Source organism: Anser anser, assembly GCF_964211835.1.
Source record: "Anser anser genome assembly, chromosome: 10".
Lineage (NCBI taxonomy): Eukaryota > Metazoa > Chordata > Aves > Anseriformes > Anatidae > Anser > Anser anser.
In genome coordinates, this window is record NC_139730.1 from 14,726,232 (window position 1) to 14,742,479 (window position 16,248).

The window sequence follows — 16,248 nt, forward strand, 5'->3', positions numbered from 1 at the left end:
CAGAATTGTTTTGTGCAATTTATTACAAATCCTTGGATTCTGTGCTGTGCTTACTAGTGGCATGATACAGCATAGGACAGGTTGAGGAGAAGGAAGCTAACATCACTTTGGAAGACTTTAACCTTTCCTGCTGTGGAAGAAAGACTGAAGAGCTTAGACTGAAGACTTTTGAAATAGTTGTTGGTATATAGGCAGCATTTTGGATACTTGGTACTGATTTGGATTATGCTTACTGTAGGAAAGCTGAGGTTTCAATTTTTCTCTCCCCTGGGCCCTCTTCACCATGCATATGCTAGGAAACTCGTTCTCAGGTGAAACCGAGTTATTTAGTACCCATTTATGATGTCCTTTATATTTCATGTTTCTCAGCTGCCACTTCAGCATATAACTTAGCTTTTAATAGAGAGTTTTAAAACAAGTACTATAAGAATTAAAATTAGGGTAAGGCCATATTTATCTTTACTTACGTTTTAAATATAGATACCAGGTATAAGTTGTAAAACCGAGTAACAGAGTTTCTGTAAATTCTCTCATATTAAACAAGACAAAGTAGATTGTCCTTTTTAAGCCAGGTAATATTACTGTGTTGAATAAACCAGCAGAAATTCAGAAGTTACGTTCAACTTTGAAAAAATAGTGTTTAAAATTAATGTTTTAATATCTCTACATTATTCAAAATAATTTTTTGTCCCTGTATTTTTGTCAAATATATTATTTGGTCATATTTGACCTAAGTACTGTGATGGTTCTTTCTGAAGCCATTGCAATCTGCTTAGTAGCAAGTGTAAGGAATGCCATACAAATGCACATAAACACTATTCACAGAAAAGGTAATGGGATATGAAAAGGTTTTCGTAATTCATAGCCCTGCCAGCTAATTTTTTTGTTAGCTTCATGGAGGTCAGCTAACTAATTTACAAAGGAAAAGCAAAATTTCACAGTATTTTGGATGTGTAAATTGTGGGAAAATGCAGATTGTGATACAGAAGAGTGGCCTTTTGGCTTGCCTCAGGAAAAAAATGGTGGGGAATGGTTGGTAGGAATGTTGTCCTAAGTTTGTGTGAGTCCTGTGAATGGATTGTGATTCTCCAGACAATATCTGTAGTTCCTTGGGCACAAGAGACACTAATAGTGCAAAATTCTATGTAGATTATTTAAGATAATTCAAAATAGACTTTTAAAGTGAATTTAAACATTCTTAAGGTTTCTCTATAGGTCTCCAGACACTCCTTATCTGTACAAATGGAAAGTTCTTTTGAGCCAGGGCCTGACCTCTTGTAGGTCAGACCAACTAGATCCAACTCAGCTAACCTCATTTACAGAAATAATAAAATACCAACTTTTGTGATGATACATATATATATTTAACTGGTACACATCAGTTAATTGTTGGTGAAGGTGTGACTTCAATGGCATTACGCTCATTTGTGCCAGAGATGCAGTTCTAGCTAAATGCTTCTGGAGGTGAGATGAAGTATACGATACTAAATAAGTTCCAGTGCCACAGACTGATGACTGATGGTCATTTGAAGAAGTACATTAATTAGTGAAAGTAAAGTTTCAGGTAGTGTAATGACATGCTGGTGTAACAGGAAATACTTGAAAATAGATATATGAAATTGGCAAATGACTAAGATACAGTTTAATACATGCCACAGAGAGCAATTTAATATACATGAATCTATTTATCATGAATCATAAGAAAGTAAATGTTCTGTTAGTCTAAAATGAAAGTTTTTGTTGATTTACTTGCCCTTCTGCACTCATGAATTCTGCAAATATTTAATCCAAAAGAAACATTATGCTTTTTCAGATCTATAAAATATATAATGACTTGATTAAAACAAAACAAAACAAAAACAAAAACACTCATTTTAGGATTAGATTTTAAAATACATCTACAAAGTGCACAACTTCTTTTGTAGCAGATCTTTTCTTTACTGTTTTCTCATTTAGCCGCAAAGCATTTTTATTCCTTGTTCTAGCTTTAAGCTGAGCAGTTCGAGTGGCTTCTGTCTTTTTGTTTTCTCACTCGGCAGTGTGTTGCAATACTGCTTAACTTAATTAAAAGAAATACAGCTTTTCCTTTAGGGCAATTGCTGTAAATTTAAAACACGTGTTTTGCTCTAAGTTGCTTAATGCATGGTATAATTAATCATGAATATCCATTTTTCACCTGTATGAATAGCAGCAGTTCAGTCTTTACCTACTGTCAAAATTGTTCCTTGTTACTTACTGATTTGAAATTTATGAGACTTCATTGTGTATATGTTTAGGAGCGATACACAGTCAAGTGGAACCTTTAAGTGACTCATGGGCTCGACTAAAACACAGCAGAGATTGGTTGTACACTTCATCCTACTCATTTGTTGAGTCCGATTTTGATCTCTCAAGATCTCTTGGAGTTCATACTTTGATTGAAAATGTTGTCAGCTTTGTAAGTGGAGATGTGGGAAACTCTCCAGGATTTAAGGAACCAGAGGAAAGTATGTCCACCAGTCCACAGGCATCAATAATTGCAATGGAGCAGCAGCAGCTGAGGGCTGAGGTAAGTTTCAATTTAATATCGTTTCTTATTTTTCCATACATTACAGATTTTATGGATTTCTTTTAACTTTGACCAAATTCTGTCTATTAAGGAGTTTTTTCCTCCCTTTATCTTTTGAAATATTTTAACTGGAACTGAAAACTTAACAAAAAGCTGTAAAAAATTAAAGAATCCTCTTAAAAACAAAAAAAAAGCGCTTTAAGAGTAAACAGAAAAATGTAGTTGTCTGTCTTTTAACATAACATTTTCTTTATGTACTGTTCTTTAAATCTCAGACTTGAATTTCAGAGGAGTAGAGAGATTATCCTATACGTGCTGCATGCAGCATCGATATGGTTAGAACTTCCAGTGTAGGCTTTGGAATTACACCAACTTTAATTGCATGTTAACTACTTGATTTATATGAAGCTTTTCCATGTAGCTTATTTGTGCTGACTAGATTAAGCCAACTTCGCTGTTAGTCAGAAACCGAATGGCAAGCTGACAAGAAGAATTTTCTTTGAAAATGTAAAAATGTGCTTTTAGTCTTAAGATTTATCAAACTCATGGATACTGTCAGAGAAAACAGCTACATCGTTCACTCTTGCTCATAGTTGAAGATTATCAGATTTCTAAGGATGCTTCCTATTTAATACTGCCTTTTGACTGCCTTCACTTTCAGCTTCGTCTAGAAGCACTTCATCAGATCTTAGTGCTTCTATCAGGGATGGAGGAAAAAGGGAGTGTGCCATTAATGGGAAGTCATCAAGGGCCAGGATTTCAGTCGTCTTCATTGCTTACTTCTGTTAGACTACAGTTTCTTGCTGGTTGCTTCGGTTTGGGTACTGTAGGACATGCAGGTGCCAAAGGAGAGAGTGTAAGACTGCATCACTACCAGGTATGTATTTTGATAGATTTTTGCTGTTTCAATGGGTGATAAAAATGTTATGAGTGCTTACAGTATTTATTTGTTTGACTCAGGATGGTATCAGAGCAGCTAAGAGAAGTATTCAGATTGAAATCCAGGTGGCTGTACACAAAATTTACCAGCAATTGTCTGCTACATTAGAAAGAGCACTGCAAGCTAATAAGCATCACATAGGTAAGTGAAAACCAGATTTGTAAAATATGTCCTCTAATATACAGTACAACAGCTTATAAGTTTAACAAAGAAGACTTTGATATGAGTGGCCAGAACTCATGGATGAAGTATCTGGCCGATAGCTTCTTTTCTGAAGAGGGAGGGGCGTTTCAACCTCTTTTATTGTCTTACCTTTATTCAAGTGTCAGCCTTTTTTAAGGGTTTAAATTGTTATAAACCTTTCTATTCCTGTAAGCCACATACTACATTTTTCCAGTCGCCTGTTTCTTTGGCACTTTACAGTGGTTTTTTTGTGTTTTTTTGTTTGTTTGTTTGTTTTGTTGTTGTTTTGGTTTTTTTTAGGTTTTCCAGGCATAAGCAGTTTTGAGAAGAGATTAAACTCTCCAAACCTTTATCCTTCATTCGGGTGCACTTTCTTTAAGCCAAAAACAAATGAACAGAGCACGTTGCATGTTTTGAAAGCCCCTTCTGTCCTCCTTTACCACGATATTGCTGTGCATTTCTGTTCTTGAGAGAAAGCTGGAATTCTGCAACTCTTTGTGCATTTGTTTTGTCTGAGAGCTTCAGTACAGAATAGTTTGATGATAGAGCCTGATGGTCATGCTTACCTGAATTATTTCAGTGGTTTCACTTACAATTAAATGGAATCAAAAGAAATTTCTTGAGAATCTACCTGAAGTGCAAGCAGCAAATTGCATATTTCACCAAAGTTATCCTTACCTTGGAGAGAAGAATCTGGTCTCTTTTGAGATTTAGCATTAGAACGTTTATATCACAAACTAGATCTGTACAATATTTTTCTTTGGACAACCATGGCAGAGAGTGCATTGAGTTAAAGGAGGGGATATGGTGGTACATAAGAAAGACTACCTCAAAGTGTGTGATAATGGCAGCTCTGTCCTGTCTTAGTATTCTTACTCTAAAAAGTTTATCAATTAAAAACAATTTTTTTGTTTAATCTTAGAAGCACAACAGCGTCTTCTGCTGGTAACAGTCTTTGCTCTGAGTGTACACTATCAGCCCGTTGATGTCTCCTTGGCCATTTCCACTGGTTTGCTAAATGTGCTATCACAGTTGTGTGGCACAGACACCATGCTAGGACAACCACTCCAGTTGCTGCCCAAAACTGGTATTTCTCAACTCAGCACAGCCTTGAAAGTAGCCAGTACAAGACTACTTCAGATCCTTGCAATCACCACAGGGTGAGTATTGAATGCTCCCTTGCTTTCAAAAAATGTAATCTTCTGTCTTACCAACATCCTTTAAAAGCAACTCTTCTTTTGTGTGTGTTTTCTTTAGGATAGAAAGTGGTGTTCAGAAACATAGAAGTGAAGGGAAAAAAAAAAGTGTAGTTGCATTATTCATAAGGAAGATGAAGATTAGACTGATAAGTATTTTTAAATTGTAGGTGACAAGTTTGGGCCAGAATAATTAGAACTTTGAGAGCTTTATGGTCTCTAAGCATTGCATTGTGGTATTCCCCCTTTTTTAAGTATGACTTTGTATAGGTCCATTCAGTTGATAATATTAGGCTTTCTGTTGCTGTGTAATATTCATTTATGTAAAAGGTAATACCAACAATAATCTGGTAGGTGTTCTTCAGAACAGTACATTGTGTTTCTTTTCAGAACACAAAGGAATATTCTGAGAAATACTGGCCTCTGTTAGACCAGGGAAAAAGATCCAAAATTCTATCAACAGTTAAATACTTGAAGTCTGTTTGGAGCATGACTCTGATTTAATATAGGATAGATGCACCTTAATTTCAATGTTCATACAAAGCTGTGAATTTACCTGTCACATCTGTAATATAAGACAAACAGAAAAAAATCACCCTCAATTTTGGAAGTTGGAATGGGATTCCACATTTAATGAACTATTTTTTTTTTTCTTTTGGAAAAACTGGAAAGGTGTCTTTTGACTCTAAGTTTAACCCTACAGGTTGAAAGTGCCTTAAAAGCAAGGTTCAAATAAGAGTAATCTGCAAAACTTGTGGCAAAGTAACCTGCTGCAATAGAATGAATTAGAATTAGTGCGGGGTTAACCCCAGTTTTCATTTGCACTGAGTTTGTAGTTGTGTCTTTATATTATTGTTCCTCTAATCAACTCTTAAATACTCTTATTTTTATTTATTGTGTGTGTATAGAACGTATGCTGACAAACTGAGCCCAAAGGTGGTCCAATCTTTGCTGGATTTATTATGCAGTCAGCTGAAGAACTTGTTATCACAAGCTGGTGTGATGCTTATGGCTTCTTTTGGAGAAGGGGAAGGTGAGGAACGTGAAGTAGAATCAAAGAAGACAGATTCAAATGGGGAGAATGAAAAGAGAGACTTCAGAGGTAATTATTTTGCATCATTTCTTTTACAGTTTTGAAATACCAGACAACATAATAAACCACTGAATGCTGAGGCCCTCACACACTCTACTGTATTGTTTATTGTTGGGTCATTCTTAACTCTGTAAATTAGATGAAAAATCATCAAATAATTTTGTGCTCAGATTAGATTTATATGCACGTCATATATAAATCAGTTTGAAGATAGGAGTAAGTAGAGAATAAGAACTACTCCATCTAATTTGTAATTAGAAGAATACCATTTTCCTCCAAAAATGATAGTACTGTTCTTCAAAGTACAGTCATAGGAATTCAATTATCTAAGTTTTAAACTAGAAAGAAGTATAATGTAATTCAGGAAGTGGCCGCATTTGCAGTGCATTGTGAAGAGTTTTGTGCTTTGAGTTGATGGGAAAAGGTTGACCGTACCCTGTCATATTCAAAAGTTTGCAAGAAGAGATCTGAAATCTGGAAGTCCTCCCATAATTTGCAGTCCTTTAATTTCCACAGAAATTCAAAATGTTCATTATATGAAAGAAGAAATTTTTAAGCATACTTTAGTTTTAGGTATATGTATGCTTTTGGTTGTGCTTACAGCTGTCTTTGCTTCTAAATAATCAGGTGACTGATAAATTTGTAAGATAATTAATTCATAAGAAATTAGTTCACTAAGAAGCTAGAGTATAAGGTCTTCTCTTTCCACAAACATCTGCTTATTAAGATAACTCCCTTAGAATACGAATTGGGGCATGAGGAAGTATTGTTTTGCATCAAAACCCCCACAGGAAACAAAAAACATAGAATCATTGATAGATAGGATGGTTTGGGTTGGAAGGGACCATAAAGATCACCTAGCTCCAACCCCCTGCCACGGGCAGGGACACCTCCCACCAGCCCAGGCTGACCAAAGCCCCATCCAGCCTGGTCTCGAACATTTCCAGGGATGGGGCATCCACAGCTGGGCAACCTGTGCCAATGCCTCACCACCCTGATAGGGAAGAATTTCTTCCTCGTATCTAATCTAAATCTACCCCCCTTTCAGTTTAAAGCTGTTACCCCCTGTCCTATCACTGCACTCCCTGACAAAGAATCCTTCCCCAGCTTTCCTGTAGGCCCCCTTTAGGTGCTGGAAGCCTGCTCTAAGGTCTCAGCGGAGCGTTCTCTTCTCCAGGCTGAACAACCCCAACTCGCTCAGCTTGTTTTCATGGGAGAGGTGCTCCAGCCCTCTGAGCATCCCCGTGGTCTCCTCTGGACTCGTTCCAGCAGGTCCATGTCCTTTTTACGTGGGGGGCCCCAGAACTGAACGCAGTGCTGCAGGTGGGGTCTCACCAGAGCAGAGTAGAAGGGGAGAATCACTACCCTCAACCTGCTGGCTGTGGGTCTTTTGATGCATGCAGTCCAGGGTACAGTAAAACTTAGAAGGAAGTAGTTATGTTTCATGCTGCAGAGTTACTTATAAATAAAAATGCAGTAAGTGATCATTACATTTTTACTTATGGATCAGTTTGTTGCACATAACAAGGACTGCTAATATTTTTGTCATCTTCTGTTCAAGTCTCTGGTAGGCTTCAGATGGCTACATTTAAAACATAGCCAAGCAACTTAAACATACATTAAATATATAGAGCTTGCAAATACTGGAGTATAGTTCTATAACCGCATGCTTTTGGTGAGATACATACAGTAATTTCCAGTATAGTTGTTTATAATCTTAGTTTACTAAAGTACCTGTGTTCTTAGTGCACCATGTGATATTTGAGTAACTATGTATTTTTCCAAATGCTTGTTAGTCCACATAGTGTAGCCTACCAATATCAATTGTATCTATTCTGTTCTGTTCTACCCTACTCACAAAAAAAATGAAAATTTCCCAAAACTCAACTGCGAATGTCTGCTTTAATTTTTTTTTTTTCTATTTTGACTTTAAAAATAGGCTATTCGCAGATACTGTAGAAGTAAGAGTGTAAATGAAACTTTTAATTAATTTCCTAGCTGCCCTCCGAAAGCAACATGCAGCTGAATTGCACTTGGGAGACTTTCTTGTTTTCCTACGTCGAGTTGTGTCTTCAAAAGCAATTCAGTCAAAAATGGCATCTCCAAAGTGGACAGAAGTACTTCTTAATATTGCTTCTCAGAAGTGTTGCTCAGGTATGATCTTTTCAAAATGTGCTGAGTAGTTATCCGCTTTCCTCTAGTGCGGTTCCTAAAACAGGTCCTGTTAGAACATCTACATTACACAGTAAACACCTAAAACTAAATCCTGTAGATGTACACAAGTCACACTTTGGAAAATTGCATTGGTGTCATGCAGATCATTCCATAGGTGCGTGCCTGATGCCAAAGTCAGTTCTAGATTATTAACATACTGTTCTATCTTCAGGAGTTCCCTTGGTTGGCAATTTGAGGACTAGACTTCTTGCACTTCATGTACTAGAAGCTGTATTACCTGCTTGTGAATCTGGCGTTGAAGATGATCAAATGGCTCAGGTCTTTATAATTTGCTATTAACTTTTACACGTGTTTCTTCAGAAAGTCTTGTTAAAGTTTTAAATGTTTCATAGATTTGCTTAGAATCCAAATCAGATGAGAATTGGTGTAGATGTTTGTTTTTCTAAGAACACTAAATATTTTTACATTCATACCTACAAAGCAAAATAAAACAATATCATTCTATTTGTTATCCTCATCTTGGGTTTACAATGATCTGATTTATATTCTAATATGCCAGGTTGTTGAACGATTATTCTTGCTTCTGTCTGACTGCATGTGGGAGACACCAATAGCTCAGGCTAAACATGCAATTCAAATAAAGGAGAAAGAACAAGAAATGAAACTACAGGTAATGATGCTTTTACCTTCTCTTTTGACTGAATGTAACCGCGTTACATTTACTCTAGATATTTTGTCCTATTTCTGATAGAAGCAAGGAGAGTCTGAAGATGAAGATGAGAATCTTCCCATACAGGAGGTGTCCTTTGACCCTGAGAAAGCTCAATGCTGCATAGTGGAGAATGGGCAGATTCTGACTCATGGAAGTGGAGGTAAAGGATATGGATTAGCATCCACTGGAGTCACTTCTGGGTGTTACCAGTGGAAGGTAGGTTGCCTAAAAGTTTGTTTCTTCTCTTCTCTTACTTCTCTTCTTATTTTGGAAATATACTGTAATTTATAAACAATAGCTAACTATGATTTTTCTCTTGTGAAAACATTCTTGAATAAGTGACATTTTCAGTCCAAAGAGAGGGGTTTGAGGCTGCTTTTGAGCATTGCTCTTGGGAGCAAGTTTTCAGCTGATATTTCACTATGCAGATTGGAGGCTGTGAATATGCACTGAATATTTGTAGAGGTGTTGGTACATGTTCCTCAGATCTATAGTTAGTACGGATAAGATTGCCTTGCAATAGTTAATCTGCTCAATTATGTAGATTTTGATTTTTTTTTTTCTTTAGGGAAATAATTTAGAAAATATTCTGTCTTTCAAAAAGGCACATCAGCCTGTCTGACAAGACCCGCCTTTAATTACAGCATTTGAAGTGATTTATTCAGAAATACAGATAAATACACAGTTGTAGTCCAAGTTAGTAGCATCTCTGAGCATAACACTTTTTCTTTTACCTGGATCTATGTAAACCACTTGCTGTGAATGTGAGGAGTGAAGCTGGTTTATTTCCATAATGCGTTTATTGCTGCCATGCCAGCTTCTAGGTGTGAGTTTTGAGTCAGAAAAATCATAAATTCTTGTGTGTATTTACGTACAGTTTTCTTCATTACTACTAGGTTAAATTTTAATGACTAACTAATGACTAATCTCATACACTGTGTCCTTTTAAAGATGGAATATGATTTTTAGCTTATTAAAATTTTTCATTTATTAAATGCTTGTGAGTAAAATGGTTAAAAGTATACATAAATACATACAAAGTAAATTTCCATTGCTTTGTTCTGTTACAATGTATATTCTGACTTTTCTTTTTAATTACCTTCTAGTTCTACATTGTGAAAGAAAATCGAGGCAATGAAGGCACATGTGTAGGAGTTTCTCGTTGGCCAGTACATGATTTTAACCATCGCACTACCTCAGATATGTGGCTATACAGAGCCTATAGTGGTAACCTTTATCACAATGGAGAACAAACTTTGACTCTGTCCAGCTTTACACAAGGGGATTTCATCACATGTGTATTAGATATGGAAGCAAGAACTATTTCTTTTGGTAAAAATGGAGAGGTATTTAACATTAATTGTTTCTTTTTTTTTTTCTTTTTCCAACAGTAATTTGTCACAGATATTTTATATAAAGCTAAGCATGGTGGTTAAGACAAGTGATAGTTTCAGTACTTAAAAGTATAACTTTGTCATGTTTTTACTTGTTAAGGCGTTGTAAGTTTGTTTTTGTTTGTTTTATCTAGGAGCCAAAACTAGCTTTTGAAGATGTAGATGCAGCAGAGTTATACCCTTGTGTTATGTTCTATAGCAGTAATCCAGGAGAAAAGGTAATATAAATGTTCATCTGCACTGGTTGTAAGTTTGTGCTTTCCCTAGACTGTGTCATGTGGATGTTGAAGATTTTTTGGGGATAAATGGGAATTGTTGGTAGTTGAGAAGTACTGAGAATGTAACTGATGATTCATTTTGTTTTAACGCATATATAACACTACATTACTTGCGCACTACCTAGACTCTTCATGAATTCCTACATTGTGCAATCTGTTGTCAAATTAGAACATATGTTACTACTCCAAATTGATTTAGAGACTTAAAGTTCTACGCATAAAATTGCAATCCCCAGAAACCAGAGTTAATATAGTATTAGGAATTTAATGTGGGAAAGCATGAAATGTTGGAGTTTCAGAATCTTTATAGAGTTTATAGGGGTGCAGGTTTTGATCGCTGTTAAGGTGAAATTCCTGGAGAGCCTCAGAAAAAAAAAAAAAGCCTCAGCTGGTAACTTTTTGTATTGATCAGGAGACTCACATGTTAAAATAGCTTCCTGTGTAGGTAAGTTGAGAAGATAACTTTTAAACTGCTCTCTTTAAACACTTAGGTGAAAATCTGTGATATGCAGATGCGTGGTACACCGAGAGATTTGCTACCTGGTGACCCCATCTGCAGTCCTGTTGCTGCAGTGCTGGCAGAAGCCACTATCCAACTCATCCGTATCCTTCATCGCACAGACCGTTGGACACACTGCATCAATAAAAAAATGATGGAAAGACTGAATAAAATCAAAACATGTCTTAAAGAAGCAGGTCAAAAACTGAAGAAAAGTCGCTCGATTCAAAGTCGAGAAGAGAATGAGGTGAGAGAGGAGAAAGAAAATAAAGAGGAGGAGAAAAGCAAGCATAGTAGGCATGGTTTAGCTGACCTTTCAGAACTTCAGCTGAAGATGCTGTGTGTGGAAGTGTGGCCTGTTCTAGCAGTAATTGGCGGAGTTGATGCTGGTCTTAGAGTTGGAGGTCGATGTGTACACAAGCAAACGGGACGTCATGCTACTTTACTTGGAGTAGTGAAGGAAGGCAGTACATCTGCCAAGGTCCAATGGGATGAAGCAGAGATTACTATCAGGTATAGTATGCTCACTTCCTGTACTTCTCAGAGTCTAGTTTATCTTAACAAATAATATGCATCTTACATTAGAGTCATGTCGATAAGTTATTTTAAGCTTAAACTTTAAAATAATGCAGCCAAAGTTGCCTGTTCAAAACTAATATGAGTTATATTTCGATAGTATCTAGTAATAAAATGCATGTCAAATATGCATTTGATAATTTGGAATTGATCGGCATCATTAGAATTCTTAGGTTGTAGGGTTTTCTTGTAGATTTTTTGTAGAATTCATAGGCTGTAGGTTTTCAGAGTTGGAATGTGACCAGCTTGCCAGTTTTCTTAAATTTGGAGTGAGTGTTGCTTGCTTTAAAATTTGCATTCCTGTCCTAATTTACTGTAGCTTCTTGTTCATGGGTATAAAGAAGGTCTTTACTGGGGGACAGTGCACACTTCTGTTGTAAATGGTGAACCTGCTTCTGAAGAGTCCTGATTTGATTTATCAGAGTTGAGAACAGGTGTCTTTGCTGTATTGTCATTTCATTCTTAGAGGACTGGAAGTTGCTCTGTGGGGCTTAAAGAGTGGGTCAAAGTCAGGAGGATTCTGTCTTCTTAATGGTGGCTGGATGGTACTATTGAAATTAATGCTGCCTCAACGCAGCATTTATTTGTTTTTTTTTTTTTGACCTGTCTTAATGAGCTAAAGGAATGAGATATACTTGATGTTGACACTCTGGAGCTGTTCTGCAGGTACAGCTGATAATAAGAACTGGGGAGGACGCTTGAAGGAGATACTTCTTTTTTTTCCCCTTTCTTGCAGGAAACTCTGAAATGAAGCTAGTGGTGTCTCTTGGCTCAGTGGTGCTCTTGCAGGAATTGCCTGTGGTTTTTGTGTGGAAAAATTTGATTCACTTAACCTCTTAAACTCCTCCTGGCTGTAGTTAAACTTTAATCCTGTAGAGAAATTGAGCAGTATTTTTTTTATTATTTTTTGCAACTAGTTGTTATTATATTCCAAAACAGCTGAAGTCAGATCACCTCTTAGAACTGTTGCAACATTATGCCTCTTTTGTCTTTATGCAAAGGCTGTTGTCACTTTAACTAAATATGCTGAAGTACAATTGATTATCAAATTTAGTTCCAGATATAAATTCTTTCAAGTATGCCTATGTGGAAGTATGGCCTTACAGTAAGCGTGCCCTTAAAATAATTTTAAATACTACTTGAGTGAAGTGGTGTGCGTTTGAGCATAGACAAGCTCATTGAATTAAGTTCAGAATGTACCTCTGTAACTAAAATGAGATTAAAGCTTGCCTTCAAGTTTTAAGTAGAATTTTACATTATAAGAGGGGAAACATTTTGGGGGTAATGAAAGGAAAATTTCGAAATCCCTTATGCAATAGGTGGATAAGAAAACGTATTGGAAAATATGGGCTGGCAAATTTTTGTCCTGCTTACAGTGAAAAGTAGTCAAGTATAACTCCTAAATATAACAAAAATTTACCACTATGTACAGCTGGACAGATAGATAGACATCCATTATTCCCCTGTGGGGTTTTCTGACCTGTGTTTTAAAAAGTTGCTGTCTTTAGGGAGTCTGTCCTGGTATAAACAGAGCTATTAGTTGTGTGTTCCTTGTGATAAACAGTTGAACAAGAATGTGTAGTCAATCAAACCTTTTACTTAGTGCTAAAAAAAAGTTAGGATTGTTTTCTATCTAATATTCTATTCCTATTCACAAATTCCTTTTAGGTATAATGATAAAATTTGGCTTAAGCTACATTATCTTAGAAGTCTGTTGTCTGTTTCTAAACATCTGTCAGTGCCTAATTGATAGCTTCTGTGATGCTTCTGGATTTTTTAATGGTTGTTGAAAACCTGCGCATGCTTTGTTGGCTTTGCTCTGATATCATATCTCCTCATTTTCTGATCATTGCCTCATTTTCCCATTTACATTTAATTTTTAGAATTGATCCATTTATTTCATTAAATATATTTTACATCTTACTTTGCCTACATTATTTCCTGTACTTTCCTCCTGTCTCTCCCTCACTTGCTTTTTCCTGTGTCATTCTGATCTTTATTAAAGCTTCCCAACTTTTTGGTCGCCTAGTGATACTCCCCTGTATAATCTGGAGCCCTGTGAACCACTGCCTTTTGATGTTGCAAGATTTCGTGGGCTGACAGCTGCTGTGTTGCTGGACCTTACTTATCTGACTGGTATTCACGAGGATATGGGAAAACAAAGCACTAAGAGACATGAGAAAAAACACAGACATGAATCCGAAGACAAAGGGGAAGCGGACCAGAAAATGGAGGGGGATGGTGGATCAGATACGCGATTAGCACAAAGTGCTGATGATAACAAAGGACATAGTACTACAAGCTCGAAGTCAGAAAATGAAATCGCTTCCTTTTCTCTAGAGCCATCAACACTAGGTATGGAATCCCAGCACCAACCTGCTGAAGGAAGAAAAAAGAATCATGAGCATGCTCCAAGAAATCATGATATAGTGCAGTCAGAAATCAGAGCAGTACAGCTATCTTACCTTTATCTTGGTGCTATGAAATCACTTAGTGTTCTTCTTAGTTGTAGTAAATATGCTGAACTACTGTTAATACCGAAAGTCCTGGCAGAAAATGGTCACAACTCTGATTGTGCTAGTTCTCCAGTTGTTCACGAAGATGTTGAAATGCGTGCTGCCTTGCAGTTCCTGATGCGACACATGGTGAAACGGGCAGTCATGCGCTCACCGATTAAAAGAGCTCTAGGACTGGCAGATTTAGAACGAGCACAAGCCATGATCTACAAATTAGTGGTTCATGGGCTGCTGGAGGATCAGTTTGGTGGCAGACTTAAGCAAGGTATGTTTTCAAAATTATGAAAGTACAGTACTAAGTTATTTTTTACTCCTATTGAAATTATGTAGGAACAATGATGATATAAATGACATAACCTTGTAATTTTGTAGTGGCAGTACTTTGAGTCTTGATTGGACAGAGAAATTTTAGAGGCATACTGCTTTGTAGATATAATGCTGATTTTTTTCTTTTGCATTTTCCTCAGTTCCTTATTTTAATAAAATGTGAGTGTCTATCAATCAGAAATGTAAGAGTTTCTAATTTTTCTTTGTGCTTTTAAAAAATTAGTAGTTCTGTATATATTTGTCAGAAGGATTTCTATATGGCACGAGTATCACGAAGTTTACTGTTGTTAAACATGGTTGCTTGCAGTCATGTTAACAAGTAATAATGAAAGTGCGTATGTTCATGCTGTAAGTAACCTCTATTACTCTCCGCGAAAATCTTGAATCAGTTGTAGGGTTTGGGGTTTTGTTTGTTTGTTTTCCTGAGATATTTGGCATTGCAGTAACAAGATGTTGAAGAGAGAATGCATACCATTTCTTCTGTTCATCTTAAAAATATGTATATTACAGGAAACCATTTAAATTAATATAAACAAAGAAGAAATATCTAAAATATTTTTTAAAACTATCTAAAATATTAAAGCTAACTCCTGTGCTGTTTGCTTCTTTACCATCTTATGGATTTCTTAGAAACCAACCAAAAAAACCTTCAAAGATCTGTTATTTAGGCTGGTAAGTTAAAAATAGCTTTATTAATTAAACAGCTAAGAGAATAAGAACAGTAGCTATTAGAACAGTAAGTATCATAAGATCTAATCAAATAAATGGCTTCTGTTATCATCCAGAAAGATTTACTTACTGTTCACCTTGTATCAGTATGACAACAACGATAGACCAATCTATTTACTTAAGTCCATGAGTTACTGGAATAGGTATTTGTATTGTGTGCATTTCTGCACACCCCTTTTTTAGGGGAGAATTTTAAACGCTGATAGTTTTAAACCCTGATAGTCACAGGTACTATTTTTCAATACTCAATTACATTAATGTCCTTTTTCTGTTGCAGAAGTAGATCAGCATGTAGAAGAAGGTGATCAGTCTCAGCAAGCCCAAACACCAGTTACAACCAGCCCTTCTGCTTCTAGCACAACATCTTTCATGAGCAGCTCTCTGGAGGATACCACCACTGCTACTACTCCAGTAACTGATACTGAAACTGTCCCAGCTTCAGAGTCACCTGGTGTTATGCCTCTCAGTCTTCTTAGGTAAAATATCTTTATTTTCAACAAATTTGATTTTGTGGGTGTAGGGAACTGGTTTTGTAATTTAGGTATGTCTTCAGCTCTCTAAGGCTTTGAAAATGTTTGTTTTTATTTGCTGTCAAGAACTGCCTCCTCAGAAGACAGAGTTCAGTTTGTTGCTTTATCTGTAAGTCGTGCATTTCTAGAAATAAAAAGCAGCTAAGCTTTTTATATATAGTATATGTATACATAGCATCTTAATTCTTCAGGACAGGAGAAAATACCTTTCTTCTATTGTTTTCAGTTTCTGTTAAGTTTTCTATTGTCTTCTTTAGTTTCCATTTTTATTTGATGTGGTTTAAAATACAAGTCTGCGAAATTCTGTATTTTAATGAATCGTTCTTGATTTTCAAACTAAAGTAGGTCTTAGTTTGCAGGTAGCACTTCAGTCCTGTTTGTTTGATCTTACCCTAACATACTGAAATGGAAGTAAGATAAAGCTAGTTAATCTGCAGAGGTTACTTGTGATGTGGAAAGAAATCTGCTTTACATTGAATACAGTCCTGTTGTAAGTTTATTACTTTTGTTGATGTGTCTGACCTCTTAGAGGCTTGGCAGATACAATCAGAC

General features: G+C 36.3%; 1 protein-coding gene across 18 annotated transcripts in view; it reads left to right on the forward strand.

Annotated features, from left to right (window-relative positions):
• HERC1 (HECT and RLD domain containing E3 ubiquitin protein ligase family member 1) overlaps positions 1-16,248 on the forward strand; it is a 123,606-nt gene that overhangs the window by 73,876 nt on the left and 33,482 nt on the right. For 14 of the 18 annotated variants that reach the window (XM_083850867.1, XM_083850868.1, XM_083850857.1 and 11 more), the window contains exons 26-39: positions 2,277-2,548; positions 3,210-3,425; positions 3,509-3,629; positions 4,594-4,831; positions 5,776-5,969; positions 7,959-8,114; positions 8,347-8,453; positions 8,695-8,805; positions 8,887-9,063; positions 9,954-10,193; positions 10,376-10,459; positions 11,011-11,531; positions 13,600-14,375; positions 15,444-15,642. In XM_083850867.1, coding sequence (XP_083706993.1) covers positions 2,277-2,548; positions 3,210-3,425; positions 3,509-3,629; positions 4,594-4,831; positions 5,776-5,969; positions 7,959-8,114; positions 8,347-8,453; positions 8,695-8,805; positions 8,887-9,063; positions 9,954-10,193; positions 10,376-10,459; positions 11,011-11,531; positions 13,600-14,375; positions 15,444-15,642 — 3,412 coding nt within the window. The remainder of the gene's footprint in view (positions 1-2,276; positions 2,549-3,209; positions 3,426-3,508; positions 3,630-4,593; positions 4,832-5,775; positions 5,970-7,958; positions 8,115-8,346; positions 8,454-8,694; positions 8,806-8,886; positions 9,064-9,953; positions 10,194-10,375; positions 10,460-11,010; positions 11,532-13,599; positions 14,376-15,443; positions 15,643-16,248) is intronic. The other 4 variants (XM_083850874.1, XM_083850863.1, XM_083850866.1 and 1 more) reach the window with 2 other exon arrangements.